At 44.5% G+C, this 20,806-nt stretch overlaps 5 protein-coding genes across 5 annotated transcripts; 2 read left to right on the forward strand and 3 right to left on the reverse strand.

Annotated features, from left to right (window-relative positions):
- Window positions 1–3,563: 3,563 nt before the first annotated feature.
- On the forward strand, window positions 3,564–7,592 carry GLAREA_04178 (Homeo; the record flags this gene model as incomplete). The annotated part of the gene is made up of 3 exons (XM_008084431.1): window positions 3,564–5,325; window positions 5,379–6,595; window positions 6,648–7,592. 3 exons carry the CDS (start codon window positions 3,564–3,566, stop codon window positions 7,590–7,592), a joined length of 3,924 nt encoding a protein of 1,307 aa, XP_008082622.1.
- Window positions 7,593–8,058: 466 nt separating this feature from the next.
- Window positions 8,059–10,080, reverse strand: GLAREA_04179 (uncharacterized protein; the record flags this gene model as incomplete). The annotated part of the gene is made up of 6 exons (XM_008084432.1): window positions 8,059–8,298; window positions 8,399–8,628; window positions 8,674–9,487; window positions 9,534–9,614; window positions 9,661–9,826; window positions 9,902–10,080. The coding sequence occupies 6 exons, from the start codon at window positions 10,078–10,080 to the stop codon at window positions 8,059–8,061; spliced, it is 1,710 nt and encodes a 569-aa protein (XP_008082623.1).
- A 914-nt stretch (window positions 10,081–10,994) lies between these two features.
- GLAREA_04180 (Bacterial luciferase-like protein) lies at window positions 10,995–12,693 on the forward strand (the record flags this gene model as incomplete). The annotated part of the gene is made up of 5 exons (XM_008084433.1): window positions 10,995–11,095; window positions 11,149–11,408; window positions 11,486–11,663; window positions 11,708–12,408; window positions 12,464–12,693. 5 exons carry the CDS (start codon window positions 10,995–10,997, stop codon window positions 12,691–12,693), a joined length of 1,470 nt encoding a protein of 489 aa, XP_008082624.1.
- A 488-nt stretch (window positions 12,694–13,181) lies between these two features.
- Window positions 13,182–14,929, reverse strand: GLAREA_04181 (Concanavalin A-like lectins/glucanase; the record flags this gene model as incomplete). Its single annotated transcript, XM_008084434.1, has 3 exons — window positions 13,182–14,140; window positions 14,210–14,270; window positions 14,321–14,929. The coding sequence occupies 3 exons, from the start codon at window positions 14,927–14,929 to the stop codon at window positions 13,182–13,184; spliced, it is 1,629 nt and encodes a 542-aa protein (XP_008082625.1).
- Window positions 14,930–19,418: 4,489 nt separating this feature from the next.
- On the reverse strand, window positions 19,419–20,105 carry GLAREA_04182 (uncharacterized protein; the record flags this gene model as incomplete). Its single annotated transcript, XM_008084435.1, has 1 exon — window positions 19,419–20,105. One exon carries the CDS (start codon window positions 20,103–20,105, stop codon window positions 19,419–19,421), a length of 687 nt encoding a protein of 228 aa, XP_008082626.1.
- Window positions 20,106–20,806: the final 701 nt, after the last annotated feature.

Genomic DNA, 20,806 nt, shown 5'->3' on the forward strand with positions numbered 1-20,806 from the left:
AAAATCCGCAAAAACAAAAACTTACCTCAACCATTACCCTCCCTCTCACGTCTACTCCTGTCCCGTAGGCTAGGTTCAATGCGATCTACGGTCGGTGGTTGGTCGAAGCAAAAGTGTGGTATTTTAATATATGTAGTGGTTTGTTGGTGAATTGTGGGGGGTGGATGGTGGGTGGAGGGGAGGTGAAGGGGGGGTGAATGTGGTGAGGCCGAAGGGGGATTGGTCACGCTGGGGTAGGGTAGATATGTTGGAGGGCTGATTGTTGTAAGGTGTAAAATTGGGGATAGGATTCCTGAGTTTATGATTTGAGGAGAGAGATTTTGCATTTGGGGTTTTGGTGGAATGATAGACTAACTCGCGGATCACGGTTGAGAAGATATATTGATTGAAGGCTGGCTTCTCAACCACCGCAGTTTAATGGAAACCCTTATAAAGTGATCGAAGTTGAAAGTCGAAATGATTTATTCTTTTCAAGATATCTAATTAGAATACGTAACTTCAACCTCCAGTCCTCCTTTGAACCGGGAAGCGGATATAAAATGGCACAGCTTTACTTACCAGTATTGCTATCAACATTGCCCATCATTACGGCCAAGAGACAAATAAACAATATCACTTACTTTGAAATTAAGATAAGCACTTTGTCACTGACTTGATATTGGATAATATTCCTGAAATTCGTGGAGATTTCGAAAGTCGTGGGCTTTGGTAGGGGAATTGGAGATGGGTTTAATTATTTTGTTGATGGGTGGTTAAGGTTGTAAATGATTTGGGTGTATAAAATGAGCTGGTGGTTGCTTGGGGAAAGGGTGATATATGATAGGCATAAGATAGATAGACTTATTGACTAATAGCTTATTAATTTCGAAATATACATTTAGGTCTTAAGAAATCTGCAATGATGTATAGAACTGTAATTATACGAACACTCAAAGATTACATGTTGTAAAACTTAGTCGACCCTTTTTCTTTAATAATCAACTTCTCGAGGACTAATAACTCGGTTTGAACAGCAACGTGGTAACTTCTATAGAACAAGCAATTGTAGCTTTTGCCTCGAACTTTTAGATTCCCATGTAAATAGCTGAAGAATTTGGTAAAAAGAATTCCTTCCAGTGCTAGGCAAAGGCTTTTGGTCAGTAACAGTCAATATCTCTCTAGTCTCAGCGTTCTACATTATCCGAACTGAAGAATGGTATGTCGTTGAAAGTTTGCAAGAAATCGACGAACAAAAAATGCGCTGTTGTTCTTATTTGTAGTAGATGACCCAAATACTGGAAAGTTTTAATTCTGTGTATTGAGAATGTAAATGACAAGCAAAACCCTTGACTTTATCTGGCAGTCAGATTTATCCAGGTCTCAATTTCGCTGTGATATATTCACGGCACAGCAATCTTGTACTCTTGTCAACATACACCCTTACTTATCTGGAGATTCAAAAGAATGACGACATAGTAGCTTTAGCATAAATCAATACTCATTGTTCTATAGTCTCAATATGTTTTAGTTGGCAAAGTAACATGGCTGTCCTGGTGTTCAAATTAAAAAAGAAATTCCACAACATGAGCTAATCTACATCTAGCATTATGCACTATACATATGGGATTTCATGGCTTCGGTGCCGGTGAAGCCATGAAATCCACCATATTATAATCTCATTAATATTGCAAGATGATAAAAATTCGTATTACTAGACTGTAACCACTTATATAAACTTTGAACTCGCAGGACCATTTACGAAATTTATGAGGAGGGAGCCGAACAAGTGCCTGCAATCTTCATAGCATAAAAGTCTTCTCAGCACTCGGATACTTAGTTAAACGTCACTGGATATCATTCCTCGGATATACAGTTATCCAGGTCTAGATGCATCTCTTTCCGATCGAACAATCTCGTCCACATTTTCTGCCTCATAGGGCTTAGCGAGCATAACAACAGAAGCTAGGAAATCTCACAGGAAGCTCGTGTTAACAGACCGCCCTTTGCTCATAAATGTCATTTGTGAAAAAGTACCGGCCAGCTGTGAAATCATCCTGAACTATAGTGGGAAAACCATTGTCTGTCGGCACACCCTCTGAGCCGCCTGGCCTGTAAGACTGTAAGGGCAGATGTTCATAATCAACAACCTACTGATCCTGACGTACCACTGAATCTTGCTTTACTATAGAAGTCGGTCTAGACCAACATGGGTATCAGTATCTGTGTTGCAGTCGGCTATCCTCAGAGACTGGTAATAAAGACTAAAAGGATTCTACAACTAGAGAACCAGCGAACCAGCGACGGTGAGCAGTGCAGCCACTTCGATAGCACACTAGACTGTTGGAGACCATAAACAGTAATCAACAGAAGCAACCTTGGCAGGTACCCGAAACTCGACAATACCTTGATTTCAACTCTGGAACAATACGATCTCACGGTTCCCGATACAAACACCATTAACCAATCATCAAATGCTCGCCTCCGAATCAAAGCCGACATCTTCAATCTGACAAAGCTGCGTTACAGTATCCCCATGCAATGCACCTACACTCGCAGCACTTCGACGCCTCATGACGCGCCATTTCAGGCTTCACGCGACCTCGTCTTGAGATGGAACGCGGCTTGCCAAAGGAACGGTACAACCATCAAGAGATGAATGAACGAGCTGACATGATATATTAGTACGCGCATATGGAAATGCGGAGACGGGTAAAACAATGGGAATTCAAAACTGGATCTTGACTTGAGTTGGAGAGGTAGTCTAGCACATGCGATGTCGGCCGGAATCCAGAGGACAGCAAGAGCAGGAAAGGGCGAGTAAAGGAGAGCTTTATATGATTTTTGAAATCTACCACGGCGAGCTCAATTATGTATTTTTCACTCGCTGTGGCTGCGCCTTTCTCAGACTGATATTGATTGAACGGATGAATCGTTTTCTTTACACTCCGAAGTCGAAGCGACTCAAAGCAGACTAGAAGCCTACGAACAGGCGGTGGAGTGTTCCATGCCAAGTGAGACATCCACCCAATCGGAGGAAATAAGCAGCCTCGCAGTTTCGACAATAAATGGGCCCACTATCCACGCTTCTGGAAGCTGAAGGGCGTGCAAGTCATCCAGAATGACAAGACCCCACTTATCCCTTTTCACCCCAACCGTCAATAATCTGCTCGCTCTTGCCCAGAGCTACGTGCATCTGGTCTATCCTCCCGCTAAACGGACCAGCCGACGCAGCTATATGCGAAGTGGATAATTAGCGGTGCTGATTGATTCGCGGATGTAGACTGCAGGATAGCTAGAGAAACTGGGGGAAGCCTGACTCAACTCGACGTCTTGCTCAAAACTGTCCTCGTCCTCTTCAATCTTGCTGACATCTCTTCTCTCTCTATATACCACGCCTTTCCTTTGATCAAGAAACCATTTTGATCCTCAAGAGTCCTGTCACGATCAGAACTACTTTCCACCAACCATTGAGCAAACGCCGGCTATTCATCTTTCCATTCTGGTGCACCTCCGCTCGTTTGGGAGTCTGTGAGACTTATACACCTTAAGCGGGTCACGCCCTCTGAATGACAACCATCCACGAAATGGATGAGTTCTTCGACTTCGAGGATGCTGCTCAGGCGTTCTCTTCCAACCAGTCCACTGACTTGAACTTCGATATTGAGGATTTCGGCCCTGGTCCATACGATATCGATCTTGCATTTAGCGAACCTTTGACCGATGAGAACGCCTTTACATGTCTTCAACACTACTCAGCCGCGGAACAGTCAAACAACGATCTCGTAGCCGCTGAGCATGACAGTTCCATGCCTGATACCGCCATGTCCGGTGGTACCGATTTACTCGAATTCCCCAAATTCATGGCAGACCCTTGTGGTAACTGTCGCCGCACAGGAATTCACTGCAAAATCATCCGTGAAGGTATCAGAAAGGGTTCGTGCACAAGCTGTGTGGCACTGGGAAGAACCTGCAGTCTCAACCAACAGCCGGAAGAAAAGAATGGTCGGGTTTGCATTAACGCGGGATTCTGTCCACCTGGGACAATTCAGGATGAAAACACTGACATGAACGACTGGCCTGTAGATGATACCCAACACTCTACTTGCCCAACGGTGAATTGGGTTCCATCAAAGTCACCAGTCCAGGAATCGACAATCCCACAAAGCTCGTCAGCCCCCGACCTGGCTGCGATGAATGATGAGAATGGGGATGGAGATGAGGGTGGACCAAAAACAGGAGCCAGGTTCTCACGAGAAGCAGTCAAAGTGCTTAGAGGTTGGCTTTCGACACATCATCGGCATCCATATCCTACCGATGATGAAAAAGAGAGTCTGAAGCGACTAACCGGGCTTAACAAAATCCAAATCACCAACTGGCTCGCAAACGCTCGACGCAGAGGTAAGGTTCGAGCACCAAGATCGACGTCACCTGCTGTAGGGAACCATCCAAACGCCATGGACATCCCAAGAAAGGGTCCAATGGCTACGAAGAACATGAATCCCCTGGAAAGATGGAAAGCTTCCCCACCCGAGCACGAACCAGCCTCTGTTACTGCTATTGCACAGGCCGTTAGCAGCTCTTCACTTCACTCCGAGCATAATAGCCCATATGCTAGTTATGCCCACTCAGATGACTTCTCCAATCGATCAGGTGTAATAAATTCATCAGCGAGTAGTCTGGGTACTTCTCAGTCGAGTGGAAACTCATTTGCTTCTGCATTCTCGCACAAGTCCAAGGGCTCTTTTGGATCATTCAATTCCTTTGGGAACAGAGGAAGAAGAAGACGCCGCCGAGCAGCTGCCAAGCCAGTGAAGAATCTAAATGCAGCAGGCCCTGTCCGCACTTTCCAGTGTACTTTCTGCACGGAAACTTTCAAAACGAAGCATGACTGGCAGAGGCATGAAAAGTCGTTGCATCTGTCATTGGAGCGGTGGGTATGTTGTCCTAATGGCCCAGCTCAATTTTGTGCAGAGCTTGATATGAATCAATGCGTCTTTTGCCTCCTTCCAAATCCACCCAAGGGACACGGAGAGACGCACAATTATTCAAGCTGCACGGATCGATCCTTGGAAGAAAGAACCTTCTACCGAAAGGATCACCTGCGCCAGCATTTGAATCTCGTACACGATGTTAAGTTCCAAGCCGGCACCATGGAATCTTGGAAAGTTGCCACACCTGAAATTCGATCACGATGCGGTTTCTGTGGGACCGTGATGGATTCTTGGAGTATTAGAGTTGATCATTTGGCCGAGCATTTCAAAGGCGGTAAATCTATGGCCGACTGGAAGGGTGACTGGGGTTTCGATACCCAAGTTTTGGATATCGTTGAGAATGGAATGCCGCCATGTGAGTATCATCGTAATTCGGCTAGGGTGATTTAATGCTGATTTTTTGATAAGATCTTATTCATGACGAGAGAAATTCCCCACAGCCTTTCAGTTCGCAGCTATTCTCAGCTGATCAACGGACTCTGGAGGATTTGGTGAAAATTGGTCTTCAAGAATATGTGCATGAAAGATTTATTGGGGGGTTATTACCAACCGACGATGACTTGGTAGAAGAGGCTCGTAGGATCATCCGCAAAGCAGATGAATTTACCATCACTTCCGGAAGTTTAGAGTCATCCTGGTTTCGAGATTTGATTTTGGGCCCAGAAGGTCGCGACTACAATGATCTTCATTTAGAGAACACGGGCGAAGAGAATCTTTTATGGATAGAGAAGCCGGACACGAACACAGTAGCGCAACCTATTGGAGACGGAGATCTCGCCACCATTACCTGCCCTCTAGAACGACTATTGATGAAATGGATTGTATCGCAGCAAATGCTGGGTCTAACACCATTGGACTCTGAGCTTCAAGTCCAGGCGTGTCGGGTATTGAATGAAGTGGAGACCACTTCAAACTTCAAGTGCAAGCCTGCATTGAAATGGTTCAAATGGCTGATCACAGCAGATACCAAGTGGCTATCTGGGCTTCGGCGACGTGCTTGCCTGCCTCGAAGCTCTGAGATTTCTCACGAGAGTATCCGAACCATCGACGAAAACGCTATCGATTTTACTATCAACAATCTGCAACGTCTAGAGAATGAAATGATAAACTGGGTCAAATTACAAAAGGCCCAAGATATCATTCCGACAGACGATGACGTTCAAAGACATGCACGCATGCTCGTATACAAGTCTGACGACCCTTGGAACCAGACAGCGTTCGATGAGCCCGGGATGCTCTACCTTTTCAAGCAGCAGCAGGGAATTGCTCCAACAGACCAACTCGGACCGACGATGCCTTCACTCCGTGAACCAGAAGTGCCTCCGACCTTTGCTACGTCGCCCCATCCATCCAAAAGTCTACATTGGGATTTGCAAGATTCGGGTCCTGGGATTACATCTCCTTTGCACAACAGAAGTGGCTCTAATAGTCCGGGATTTAATTCTTTGAAATCATTGAATCATTCGCCCAATAATACTCCGATTGTGTCACAGCCAACAGCGAATTCGAATCATGTTCAACCATTGAAGTATTTTTTGAATGATGCAAATTGTTACGGTCGGCTCGTCCGAGAATTATCTCGCTTCGTGACGTCGAGCACTTCCATAAACAACCCGAACCGCCATGTAAGTTGTTCCCAGTGCAGACCGTCATCTCCTCTGCTGACCTTTGTATTAGGCACCAACAGACGCCGAAATCCAACACCAAGCGCGGTGGATAGTGTACGATGATGACGATCCTTGGAACCAAACAGCTGCAGACAATGCCGAATGGCTCATGCGATTCAAACGCGATGTTGGTCTATGCGAACCTTCTACTGGTCCTGGTCTTCCGGTTAATGAAAAATCATGGCAGTTGTGTCAAGGAGGCTCAGGATTCGGCCCACCTTATGTCGCCCCTAAAGAGAACGCAGAACTGCAGTTTGATGGCGAGGTCCCAGTCAGCATGTATGGCAAGGTATATAATGTCAGTGCTAGCACAGCTACAAAATTTGCAAAGGGACTAGCAGGACGATGGAAGCCTCCTGGAGTGGTGTTTTGTTCACGGGAATTGGAAGAGGGACTCAACAAATTTATGGTCCAACAAATAAGTTCCGGAATAACACCCAGCGACGAGAGCATTCAACAAAAGGCGCGTGAGATACTTGGCCAAGAAGAAACCGCCGCGGATGACATGGCTTTACTTGAGAAGTTCAAAGGCCTTCATGGACTGTTCACCAGCCCAACAATGCCGGAATTCTCAAGCGAGCTTCTGAACTTTCCTTCGCTAAATGAAGATGACTTTCTTCAAATATTCGATGAGGAACTCGCCGCTAACGGTCTGGATAATTGGAATTCGCCTCCCACGAATGCCCCATCCAGGTCCAGGAATATGATGACTTCGCCAATGTATCATTCTCCACTCGCAACTATTCCGCTCGCAAATTTCTCCGCTCAGGGTATTTCTGGCGTCGGGCAGTCTGACAACAAGAAGGCGCCTGTTGGCATGGCAAGGGATTATGCTGAGATGTATCGAGTAAATGCTGCAACTGCGTCTCCGTTAAGAAGGAAAGTCAGTGTTATGGCGGCGAGGGAACGGTGTCCTGAGGGTTGGGATGACGAGGTTGGTGGGGATTGCCAGTGATGAAGTGTGTGATGATATAGTGTGATGATTTGGGATGTTTGGTACTGGCAACGTGGAGTATTACGATTTGGGCAAGGCGTTCAAAAAGAAAGATAAAACTTCAGTGTTCAACAACATCTAATTGCAGAAAACAATACACTCTTAATAAATCAATATAATCACCTGATAGCCCAAATATTTATTACGAGTACATTCTCGTTGGCCGCATTCTCTTACAAAGATCTCATACACCTGTACACTTCAATGGCGATGAAAGTCAAGGCATCCGCGGTTGAGACTTGATACGCAAAAACTGTCCGATGTTATTCCAGTGGGTTTAATTCTCAACCTCATCCCTTATCAACCCCCTCCCTTCCTCACTTGCGAGAATGACCTTGCCTCTTAATCCCACATCGATTGAACCAACGTAGTTATCTTGCATCTTCGTCTCTTAAACATACCCTGAATCAAAACCTTCGGCAATTGATCAGCTCATATTATCACTGCTCGACTTATTAGAAAGCTCGTGCGTGTTCTCTTCTCCACCCTTCTTGTCTCCATCTGCAGACTTGTGCGTCGCAAGTTCTTGACCATCGATAACTGCTTGGACTCTGGGATTATCCTCAGGATTGATGAACTCCTGAACACCTAGACCTGGAAGAGGCCAGATGTAGCAGGCGCCCATGTATAGTATTAGGGAGAGAGGTGCTACAATGAACCAGGATATCTACCAGGAATCAAATTAGCTGTATTCTGAGAAGATAATATAGAGAATAATTGAAGGGACGATTTGTGTGAAAATGACGAAGAGAAGTAGACGTCATTACCTGAAACATTTTGACCGCAGGATGATCGATAGGTCCTTTGATGACCGTAATGAAGAATCCTGGAAGTGCGGGGATCATGCCGACAATAAGTGCAAAGAGCATTCGCATGTTCCAGCCCTTCGAGTACCAGTAAACACCATTCTCAGTGTACAAATCTGGAAGCTTCAAGAGTGACTTGCGCAGGATCCAGTAATCAGACAAGATTATTGGTGTTTGGGCTGCGTGAAACACTAACATTGTCAGCGGCAATTGATAAGGAATTGTCCTGGACATACCTGTGAATGAGGATAAGATTGTGACGAAAATAGATGCTTGACTCAGAAATCTCCAGGGATTGATGGGCATTACGGCTAGTGTCAAAAACACAGCACCTCTTTTCATGGACACGTATCTTGGGAACAAACCTGCGACATCCATGCCGTAAGGAATCGTGTTCTGGCTCATCTGGATGAAGACTTGACTACACAACAACCCCACGCCAGCGAAGAACGTGCCTGCTCTCGATTTTGCAGTGTAGGTGTCGGTTTGAATCTGCGAGAGAAGCACCAGCGGATTCCAAATAACTTTACCATAGATCTGGTCGGTGCATGTTGCAAGCACCACACCAATCAAAGCCACGAGGGTGATAGAAAACGGCATCGCCAACAACATCGCAGGTGTCGAAGCACCTCTCTTCTTTTCAAATCTCGTCCAATCTGATATTCTGTCTGCCGCTCCACCATATGAACCTGAAATACTGCTTATGCATTGGATAATCCTGAAAGCCCGCTGGCTCGAACTAATCGCAAGTGTCCCGGAGACGAGATCACCAGGGCTGCCTCCATTGGTGTGAACAGCCCATGCGATGATGCCCACGAATGTTGCACTGACGATCAGCGCCGAGGGGTAAAGCCAGCGTTTCAACTTGTGTGGTGGGGTGAACCAGAGTATGACGAGGAAGATTGCGGTGTAGACGATCATGCCGATGAGGTTCTTGGTAGTGATGGCGGCTGATTCTGGGAGAGTGTTTTCCATGGAGTGGAAAGTGGGAAATATGGCGGAGAGCACGATGGCTGCGGCTTGTCCGCCATAGTAGGCTTGGATACCTGCCTGAACTCAGTTAGGATTGATCATTCAATTACAATATGCGACTTACGAAGACCATTCCACCAAGAGCAACAACACCCATTGGGATATATGTTCCTCTCATTCCAAAGCCAACTCTGTTCCAAACGGTCTACACCTTCGTTAGCAAAAGCATAACTAGATCGCAGCTCACTTACATAACCGATGTGATAATCCATTCCAGGTCTTGCACATAACCATGCAATAGCACTTGCAATGATCGTACCACCCAGAACTGCACCCAGAGTTTCTCCTGCACTAAGTCCATATGCGACATATGCAGATCCGAGGGTGACGGAGGAAATAGAGATTCCTTGGGAAAACCTATAATCACTCAATCAGATATCAAATCGGCTGAGTAGATAGATATAAGCAAATGTTTCTGATAATCATACATACCAGATAGTAAAGTAGCCCATCCATCCATAAGTTCTTTCTGACTTGTCGATGGGATAAAGATCGTGGTTACCCCATTTGGTTGTACCCTTCCATGTGTAGATATCTTCACGTTCTGGCAGCTCAGCCCATTGGAACATTCGTTCCAATCTGTTTCTCGGTTTTTCTACCTCGTTCTCCATGATGTTTATGGTGACTGAATACTGATTTTGCCAAAGATACACTTTGGAAAATAGGATATAGAGTCCGTTGGGAAAAGTAATGGAATTGGAAGGTTCAAAGATATTTTAAAAGCATATATAGATTTATGTCTGATAAGAAGTGCAGGTTGAAAAACAACCGTCACACGTCTAGACTTTAACATTACCAAGCTCGAGATAAGACCAGTGTCATGTTTATCAGTATCTAGCTAGCAAACGACATACGTACTGTTGCCATATTCCGGGTTGCTCCACTGTTGTACAGCAGATCATTGTCATGGATGTAGATTGCTGATAGAGAATACGTCGTAAGTGTATCAGCTTATCTCCAAGTCGGATCACTTTCATGAACAAAAACCGTGCTTTCGGGAGTTTTTGGGATGTTCCGTATCAAACAAGGGTCGCTCAATGCTCCCTGTTCTATAGACGGATGCATTATGTTTACTAGATATTCTGTAAAATTAATTCACATAGTATACATAACTTATTTACGAGTTTCAAGATTCAGTAACAGAAACTGTTTTATATATACCAATCCTAAAATCCATTTATATCCTTTCTTAAATTGCATTGCATGGTTTATGCTGGTAGCAGGAAAACAAAGAGTCTGTCTATACCAACATAATTAGTCGTAATCTACTAAATTGTGAAGATCAATCGAGCGGCTGTGGTTGCCGACAACAGCACACCCTATTTTTAAGCACGGGAGACTCTCCCGCATCGGCGTGCGCATTCCTCCCCCACTATTATTGAGTAGCAACTATGGCTCAAACCCCAAAGCTTATTAGATATATACGATTTCTTGATCGCAATTATTCTTTCCAAACTTGGTCCTCAATTCTCTCGTCGAATATATTATCTTACCTTTGAAAGAGAGTTTATCAGTCACCGCAAAAATGGGTTCAATTCAGGAACAAGCACCAGTGAAGAAGCTGATGCAATTGAACTTTTTTGATATGGCTTGCGCTGGCAGTCATATGCCATATGGACAATGGAAGTAAGCATATTATTGAACAGAATATCACAGCTCATGAATTAATCTCCTGTTAGAGAGCCTGGCGACATGGCACAATTTAAAGACCGCCTTGAATACTACCAATGGCTTGCACAACTTGCAGAAAAGGGCAAAATCATCTCAATCTTCTTTGCGGATGTTTATGGCGGTCATGACGTATATGGAGGCAATATGGACGTTATGCTGAAAGGTGGCTCAAACGTTGGAGTCATTGATCCTGTTACTATCGTGGCTGCTATGGCCGCCGTCACAAAATCCGTTTCTTTCGGAATTACGGGTAGCACAAGTTATATTGGTGAGATTCAACTCTAACGTGACGAGTCCATGACTGGTCAATGTTCAAATTTGCAAGTACATCACTAACCTTTGTAGCCCCATATATTTTGGCTCGTACTTGGTCCTCTCTGGATCATGTAACACGTGGTCGTATCGGTTGGAATGTGGTCACAAGCTATAGCGAGTCAGCGGCCAAAGCAATGGGAAAAGACAGAGTTCCTCCATCTCACGAACGATATGAAGCTGCTGAAGAATATTTAGATCTCACTTACCAGTAAGTTTATACCACCGAGAAAGAACCTCTGCTGATGATTCCAGACTTTGGGAGAAGTCTTGGGAAGATGGTGCTGCAGTTTGGGGAAGTAAAGAGCAACCTGATACAGTATACGATCCGAAAAAGGTTCACAAAATCGAATTCAACGGCAAATATCACAAATGCAGTGCATATCACCAGACACATCCTTCGCCACAGCGTACCCCGGTAATCTTTCAAGCGGGCGCCTCCAAGTTCGGAATAGAGTTTGCAGGGAGACATGCTGAGGGAATTTATACTGATATGCAGGACAGACCCAGCTTGTTAGCACATACCAAAGCAGTTCGCGAGGCAGCAGCGCGAAATGGAAGGAATCCAGCCGATATCAAGTTCTTCGCCGCTGTCACGCCTTTCATTGGAAGAACCCTAGAAGAAGCTCAGGAAAAGTACCATAGAGCAAAGAAGAACATGAATGGTGAGGTCAGTCTTGCCAAGTTTAGCGCATACTCTGGCGTAGATATGTCTCAATATCCATTAGATGAGCCCTTTGTTTTCGATGGTAACACTACTTCATCAAATATAATCACTGGTGTTGTCAATAGTATGAAAGCTATGTTCGACAAGTTTGATGGTCCTGTAACACCAAGAATGTTTGGTGAGAAAATGAGTCTTTCCGGTTTTGCCCCGGTCGGAACCCCTGAAATGGTAGCAGACGCTTTTGAGGAACAGTTCAACGAGACTGATATCGACGGCTTTAATATTGTCTGTAAGTTGGCACCCACATATTGTTCGAGCTTGGATAAAAACTAATATTTATATAGATGTATCGAATCCTGGAAGCTACGAAGATGTCGTGGAATTACTTGTACCAGAACTACAACGCCGCGGTTTAATGTGGCAAGACTATGCAGTCCCAGGTGGTACTTTCAGAGAAAACATTCACTCCAAGCCCGGTGAACGCTTTTTGGCACTTGATCACCCTGGTGCAAAATATCGCAAGACCCAGAACTCAGCAGCAAATAGTCATGAAGTGACTGCATCTTCTGCCTGAATCATCGGTTGTGAGTGCGGATGTTACTTAGAAAGCATGTAGCCATAATACTCAACCGACTTCATCACTTCAGTGCCAGTGCTCTCTAATGCAACACCGTTTGATGAGATGTTTCAATATTGAGAGTAAACTGGACAAGCCTAGAGACCCAAGGAAAGCGGTGCATTCATCAAGTCCGTTGATCTGCAGTCCGATATCATTTGTGCCCTTGCGTCCAGAGTTCCAACAAGAAGAAGAGAAATCAAAAATATTTTCCGCACGTTTTGATCACTTCTTTTAGAGAATCATTTTTTCCCCTCAATTGTGATAGAATTCCAAGTAAATCTTCCCCTTCAAGCTGTAAAAGATATGTACATATATGTAGAAATGACAGTATTTACGAAAACTTTTTCAAAATATAATGCTTACTCATCACCCATCATAGTTCCATCTCTAGAAGCTCCCCATGTTTCTTAGCCGATATTTAGGCTCTTGCGGATTCTCAATACCTATGCTGGAATGCACTGAGAATAGTACTCTCCATAGACGTGGCAGACACCAGTAGCGCAGACAGTTGCTCCTCCCCAGCCTTTGCCTCCGCATTGTCCATACAAAGCAACAGTTCCTCCGGTGCTTGATGTGGTGGTAGGCTTAGCGCTGGTCGTGGAGGTAGTGGAAGTTTTGAGGGTTGTTGTCCCGGCAGAAGTCGTAATTTTGGTTGAGGTTGTGGTTCCGCCAACTGGAGGAGTTCCACCACCGGGTACCAAAGTGCCGGAAAATGTAGAGTTGATAGCTCCAACCTTAATGTTTGAGTACACGACGTATGCGTTTGGGCTGTTGGCTTCAACCTCGGCTGGAACACCACTTGAGGTTGAACAAGATCCACGAGCGACACCAGGCTTTGCGGGGTCAGCGGTCACAGGATATGAAGAATCCAGCCACAGAGCATTTGCTGCGTAATCATCCCACAAGCTCATGACAAGAACCATACCCTTGACGAATGCGTTACCCATGTTTGCAAGTCCACCGTGGTCTTTGAAGCCATTGGAATCGCCAAATACCTTCTTTTGTGAATCACAGAAAGAATCGGTGATGGAGTTTCCGGGAACGCCAGCAATTGTTGAAACGGAGTTGGGGATCACTTTCCCGTTTTGCACGTAGAAGCGCTTGATTTCGGAAAGTGTGCCTGACTCGGTGCCAGTGTTTGTAAGGAATTGAGTTACGACAGTCATAACCGAGTTGGTATCAACTGTCTTCCCTGGCCCGTAGAAAGTCTTGTTGCCTTGTCGGTAAGAGTTGAAATCGCATCCATCTGGATCAGAAGTTCCTGCGTATCTATCGGCGGAGTAAGTACCTCCACATGCATCGCCAGTGCAACGCGACTGGGTCACTTTGTCATCGGGGTGGGGTGTGTAAGCAGTGCTGATGGAATTTGCTTCCCAGATATCCATCTCCGCACAACAAGAGCCTAAAAACGTCAGTTATGTATATTCTCCTGTGTAGAGACTTCCACAAAAATCAGGTGGGTGAGAATTACCATAATTGCCAACACCGGTGTTCGCACTGTTTGATGCTGGAATCCAGCCATCTGAATTGGCCTACGTCGGGTCAGCGAGATCAAAGGCAGAAAACAAACACATGAGCTTACTTCTCCGTTGATGAACTTCAAGTCTCTTGGACACTGTGCATCGCAATAGCCAACTCCGTATCTGGCACCTGCCTTATTTCCAGCATACTGAGCTTTACCACCATCCTTGGACATTGCAGACATGTAAAGAGCACCGTTAAGCCCACAAGGAAGATTAGAAGTATCCACATCAAAAGTGAATTCCTTATTCAACATGTTGAACATTTGGTAGCTATCATCATCTGCCATGAGGTAGACGCGGGATCCAACGTTCTTCTGCGCGCTTGCAGTGACAAAGTTTAGACGAAGAGAGTTGCCAGAGGTCGTGATTCCGTAGGTTTTGGCATAGTCAGCGCCCTCAAGTGCGCAATTAGCGGCACAAGTGGCATCGTTAGGACAAAGAGTTTTGTCCCAGGTGTTTCCGGTGTAACAATTGGTGCTACCTGCAGATGAATGGAGCCAACGCCAGTTAGAATCCAGCACAATCTTTCCGTTGACAGTTGTACAACTCCCAGGAGCAGTGCAAGTTTGCCATGTTAGAGGGGGATGAACCTCGGGAGTGAGGGTTCCAATTTGCTGAGCATAGGTTACAGCGAAAGGGATCAAAGCGAGAGCTAAGCGGTAAGACATTGTTGTAATAAAGTAGAACTGTAAAGGCAAGATGAGATGATGAGCTGGTTCAATATTGTAGGACTTTCGGAAGAGTATATATACAGCACCAAACGCTTCATTTCTTCTTTCTCCGTTTACACAATGATAGTCAGACCCTTCAGATCATCATTTTGGGCTGCTGTAAACTTTCTTCACGGTCTCACGGGCCTTCTTCACCGAGAAGTTTCTCGCGCAAAACCAATACTTCGGAACATAGATCTTGTCGCCGCGCTTCAGCGGACCGAGGTAACAAAACATCTGTGACAATCGAGTTAGTAGCAGAGTAGACAGAGGACTGGGTCACCTCGAGTATTGCATCGTTATGCTTGTGGCACGTCCGGTTGACATCTGGGTAAAATCGAGCGCTTAAGCGAGGGTTTCGACCTGGTCAAGAGTCAGGGCGAGGTCACGTCGACAACCATAAATACGTTCGCTCGGAAGGGTCGACCGAGTTTATATTAATGATATGCATCTGGCAATGCATGTCTCCCGGTATGTGGTCTCTGTGTTGTGGAACATCTTGAATCTGGGGAAGGGTGTGGGGTACGCGAGGTGTGGCCACTGCGGGAGGGCGGAGCCGAAAGCGGGGTTGGATTTTTCCGGCAAACAACTCCCATGGCAAATTGTCTTGAAAACGAGTCTATTGTCTTGGAAAATTCTCTTAACTTGACTACATTCCGAAGTAAGGATAATTTTCTGGTTGTCACGCCACAATAGCAAAATACAGCGAGTATCCTTGATTACATTAGACTATTCGAGTACCATTAAAGATCCACAAGCGGCGACAGTAACACAGGGCATCTCCAGGAATACCTTGTTCCGCTGTACGAATAGGGAAAGTGTCTGAAAACAGTTACCGAGCCTGTCGCACCTGACGAAAAAGACCTTTCCTGCTAGGTTGTCGGTCATGAGTCCTCCGAGCAAGGCCTCGGGCTCCGAACGATGGACAAGTGTTTGTGATAGTCATTAAAAGTGATATCCTGCTCTAGACCCTCACTCACAGAATATGATTTCCCTTAAGCAGATCAAATCTCGATATGAATAAGAACGTGGGATTCTATACAAAGTTAGTAGGCACCCCCATATGTCGCATGAGTAGGCAGATGCATTGAGTATATTCTGCATTCCTCCAAGCTTATTCCAAGATGTCTATGTCGTCTCAGAATATATTTAACCTGGCTCCTGTATAACCTAGCCCTTCTCGATAATCTAGTAAAGATCGGTGATATATAAGACGACAGAAGAGCTTTTTATGCGTCGATGAAAAGGTTTGTAAAACACGAGAGGGAAAATTACTTAATATCCAAGATATTCTGCTTCCAAAACCCACTGCGGCGGAAGTTCCCGAATAGGAGTTCAGTAGACTTGTCCCCCACACCCAGATGCCACTATCTTCGAAGCGATGAGTTTTACATCCAATCGCAAAATTGATACGTGCGGCCCCTTTCTCCCAAATGTTTATAAATCTTGAAGCAATTGCTCAAATAGCTTCATAGCCCTTCGGAAGTGATATGATAGCTTCGCGGTTGTGGTTTAGTTTGGAGTCACCTCGGCCCAACTTAGTCTGGTCACTAAGCGTAATGTAGTCCTCAGGCGGCGGCTGGAGATTACTGGCTTAGTTTTTAGTGATAATCCTTCCAATCCTCAATACTGTTATTTGAGAAGGAATGAGGGTGAACGGCGCTGGATTTTCTAGAAGCAGTGCGCTTTATGCATTCAAGGTAGATTGCTCAATGGAATTGGTAAGAAATGCCGCAGGCTCTAGAATCATGAAGTTACCGTTGAAATGGAGTTAGTGAGCCATCAAAATCCAGGATAGCTTTATTACTTACAATATTGTTCTCCAACCATAGTTGAAAACTTGTGCTTCGTAACTGCATTAAATAAGTGGTTGAAAGACAGAGGATAAGGGAATTATACACTTTATTTAGACACTAGTATACATCCGAAACATGACCCGTCCCGTTAGTGTTATTGATACTATGCTGGTTCTCCTCTAGAATTTCAATCTAAATCAAATTTGTTATCAAGTTTATTTGCTCAGGTTAGGTTGGGAGAATTGGTTGTAGACTGACAATTTTGGTAGTACTTTGCTTTTGTAGGACTCTCTCAGTGATCTTTTTAACTGTTCCTTCAATTAAGTCCTGGCTGTACTTAGTTGCTGTCTTGTTGACATCCTCTTTTTTGCGGGTAACGCTACCTTCAACACCGGCGTCTGTACTGACTGCAGGTCTATACTTAGCAGACACTTTGGGTTCAGCTTTCAAGCTCTAATCTTCCTTCAATGCGTTGGAAGTCGCCTTGCTCATGTCGAAGCGCGTTGTAGAGGACAATTCATGCTCTTCACTTCTATTGGCCTCTGTCTCCCTACTGATCAGAGTTTCAGTCTTAGTAGTCTTTTTGTGCGTTCGGTTTTTACCCTCTCCTTTCAAAAGACTTTCCACGTGAGCGAGAACAGCCGCTTGGTAACTATTAAATGTTTGTTTGACAACTAGAAGATCAGCAACGGCGGATGGAACGACCTTGCCCTTGGTGTGCGGTACTCTACCGTCAAGTGGCACTGCCGGAAGAGCTGTAACCCATTTAGGTGTTGGAAAGCCACATAACAGGGATGTCAGATACGAACCAGTTATGGGCCTCTGGACTATATCAATACTATGAAGCTTTGAGGATGTCTTTAGTTGGATTGCTTGTCACCATTTTTTGCAGTATCTTTTAATCTTGGAGTTCCATCAATCGCTAAAACAGGTTTGTGGAGACCTTTAGTTCCAAGTAAGCCCACCGAGCTTAGCAACTCCTTCGCGAGATTAAAAGCACCGGTGGGCTCTATATTAACAGTTAGTGTTAGGACATTATCACCAACAGATGTGTTAATAGCTTTTAGAAAAGTTGCCACAGGAAGGTCAATTGGACTGGAAGACAGAGTTTGATTTACCGTTCCTGTCCTACCGAGGGCAAATTCCCTAAGTGAGCTTCTACATTCTAACTAGTCTCCTACAACACGCTGCCGTGTAAACCCCGTGTCCACATTGAAACCCCCGATGCTATTTAGGGGGCGAAGCCTCAAAATTGTCGGGGTGCAACTTTGTTAATTTTGCAAGCACGTCTTCGGTAGAGTGGAACGTCGATTTCAGGGGAACTTGGAATTATGGCTCCGACGACTCCACAACGCCGGCGTAAGCTGAGGCTCCCAGTCTGACGGTGAATTATGGGCTTGGATACACTGGTATGTAAGCCCAAGGTGGTGGATTCTATCATCAATGCAGTAATTCATGTCGACCCTCCATTCTGGCTTTGAAGACTCTTCAGTAGATGCCGTTTCAAACCTGTCATTCACTCATGATCGGCTAAAGACAGCAGTTACTGACGCAACTGACTTCTCAATAATTTCAAGATTACGGAGTTGATCCGTTGGGGAGGCAATGGGACAAGGATGTTTTTCCTGTCATAGTGTTAAAGGGTAGCGAGGTGAAGTAATGTGCAGGGAAGACTAACTGGAACATATTTAATTACAACAATTGCGTCTTTCCAACCCCCAACCAAGAGTTTGAAGTCGTCTGTCGCCACTACTTCCGTAGGAGGTTTCCCGAAGACCTGTTGTGTAGCTTTAATGACAAGTTTGAGATTAACAACTCCGGCCGTCTCAAGTTTATTAATAATAGCTCCAAACTTAACAACTTGCTTGTGCAAGGGTTTGACGTCAATAAATGGAAGAAATTTGTTAGATTTCAAAACGGCTGACGACAAATCCCCAAATGACTATCTTGGGGCTGGCGAAGTTGTAGCGTTCCTGAGACCGCGCCTCTTGAAAGTCCGTATTCTGCAGAAACGCGACAGACTTTCGGGTAAGGTCACTTTAAATCGGTGCTAAGCTTTTTTCAATCAAATGTTCACCTTGTCGATTTCGAAAAACTTACACAAAAGACGAGAAATCGGAAAAGCAGTTCCGTCACAATATCCGGTATCGTTTATATCGTTTATGTCGTTCGTTGGTAGTATTGCTTCTATAATTAAAGCGGTCAGCAGCTCCACCTGTGGGATTAAAATGAGTAATTATTAAAGTAGGAAAGTCCTGATGGCTACTTACTACATAGATACGCGGAACTTAGAACCTTCCGCCCTAGTCTACTTCTCAAATTTCCATAGAACAGCTATATCGCGCTTACTGTAGGATCTAAGTCACGTATTTAGCTTTATATCGCTACATTTATTATTATCCTAAAAACTCGGGGGATTAAATACATAGAGTTCTCCCTGAAACATAGTGCCCTCACGAGGACTGCATTTTTTAACAGAAACCCTCTTTAGCTAGCGGTACTCTCGTACTATTTTTCTGCGCCAAGATTGTATCCCTTAGTTATACTTCGTTATATATTTCTTATTCCCAATTTTAGAACTTCCCCGCTTCTAGTTTTTAATTATTTCCAAAGCATCTTGTTGTAAGTGAAAGTTTTCTAGCTATAACTTCTCAGCCAGTCCAGGCTTTCTCTCCGTCTTCCATCATGGCCGTAAACATGTCCTCGGCTTCCTCATTGGCAAACACGTTAAACCAGAAATTCTCTATCGCATTTAGACCGACCTTCAGCCAGGCCTGCCACTCGCATTCCCCCGGCGCCAAATACTCCACCACCTTGACCCAAACCGAGTCGAGTTCGTAGTCTTCATTCGGGTCTTCCGGAGCCGCCGTCACCGAGTTCATAACGGACTCATCTACCATAATACAGACCCGGTGTCGAGCATAGAGCTGATGCATGTCGAGATCCACCCCTTCACCCTTCAACCACTTCGTGAACGCATCCCGGACTGCATCCGTATTCGCCCCGTCGAGGTCGCGATCTTCAACAACATCGTTCACGAAACGCCTCTTCATCTCCTCGTTTGGTCCATGGTCGAACGGCGGCTCGGTACTGAGAGCCGTGTATGGTGTTGGCCGAAGGTCCCAGTCAATGGCGTTATCGACGTATGTCCTAAGCTTCGCTAGAAACAGCGGAAACTGGGCGTCTGATTCCGGCGTGTAGACGGTTCGAAAGATGGTAAACCCCCAGGTTGGTTGGTGTAAGTCGCGAAGCTTCCGACAGACCTGGCGCTCCCATTCTCGTCTTAGCCGCTTGGAATTTGGTGAGTTAGAACGTGGAGTCACCCGAAGCGTGGACATAATAAGGCGGCTAAAGTAGTAATGCGGCGTTAGGTATATTTAATTAACTGCGTAGGTACTGTTTATATATTCGCGAAAGAGTTTATCGTGAGAGATTTTGTTATAAGCTAGATATAGAAATATATTTACTTCTATTAGATAAATATTATATAGACTAGTCTAATTAGAATTAGCTAGTTATATAGTACTATACTATAAGTAGTAGTAGTAGTAGTAGTAGTAGTAGTAGTAGTAGTAGTAGTAGTAATAGTAGTAGTAATACTAGTAGTAGTAGTAATAGTAATAGTAGTAGTAGTAGTAATAGTAGTAGTAATAGTAGTAGTTATTTTTAACTTATTAAGTAACTAAAAACTAGACTTTTAAAAATTTCTTAAAGAGTACTAGAGTTATACTAAGCTTTAAAATTATTTATAATATTCTAAAAAGAAAACTAAAAAATAGTTTATTTAAAAGAAGTCTTATTATCTTCTTAGAGTTATTAAAATATAGTTTATTTCTTATTAGCTATACTATAATTTATTATATATTATAGGCTAAGTCTATATCTAGTAAACTTAGTACTCTCTTAAAGTACTAAGTTTTTTTATTAAAAAAAGTATTAAGTAATTATTTAGGGTTAGGGTTAGGGTTAGGGTTAGGGTTAGGGTTAGGGTTAGGGTTAGGGTTAGGGTTAGGGTTAGGGTTAGGGTTAGGGTTAGGGT

The sequence above is a fragment of the Glarea lozoyensis genome, assembly GCF_000409485.1.
Source record: "Glarea lozoyensis ATCC 20868 chromosome Unknown GLAREA2, whole genome shotgun sequence".
Lineage (NCBI taxonomy): Eukaryota > Fungi > Ascomycota > Leotiomycetes > Helotiales > Helotiaceae > Glarea > Glarea lozoyensis.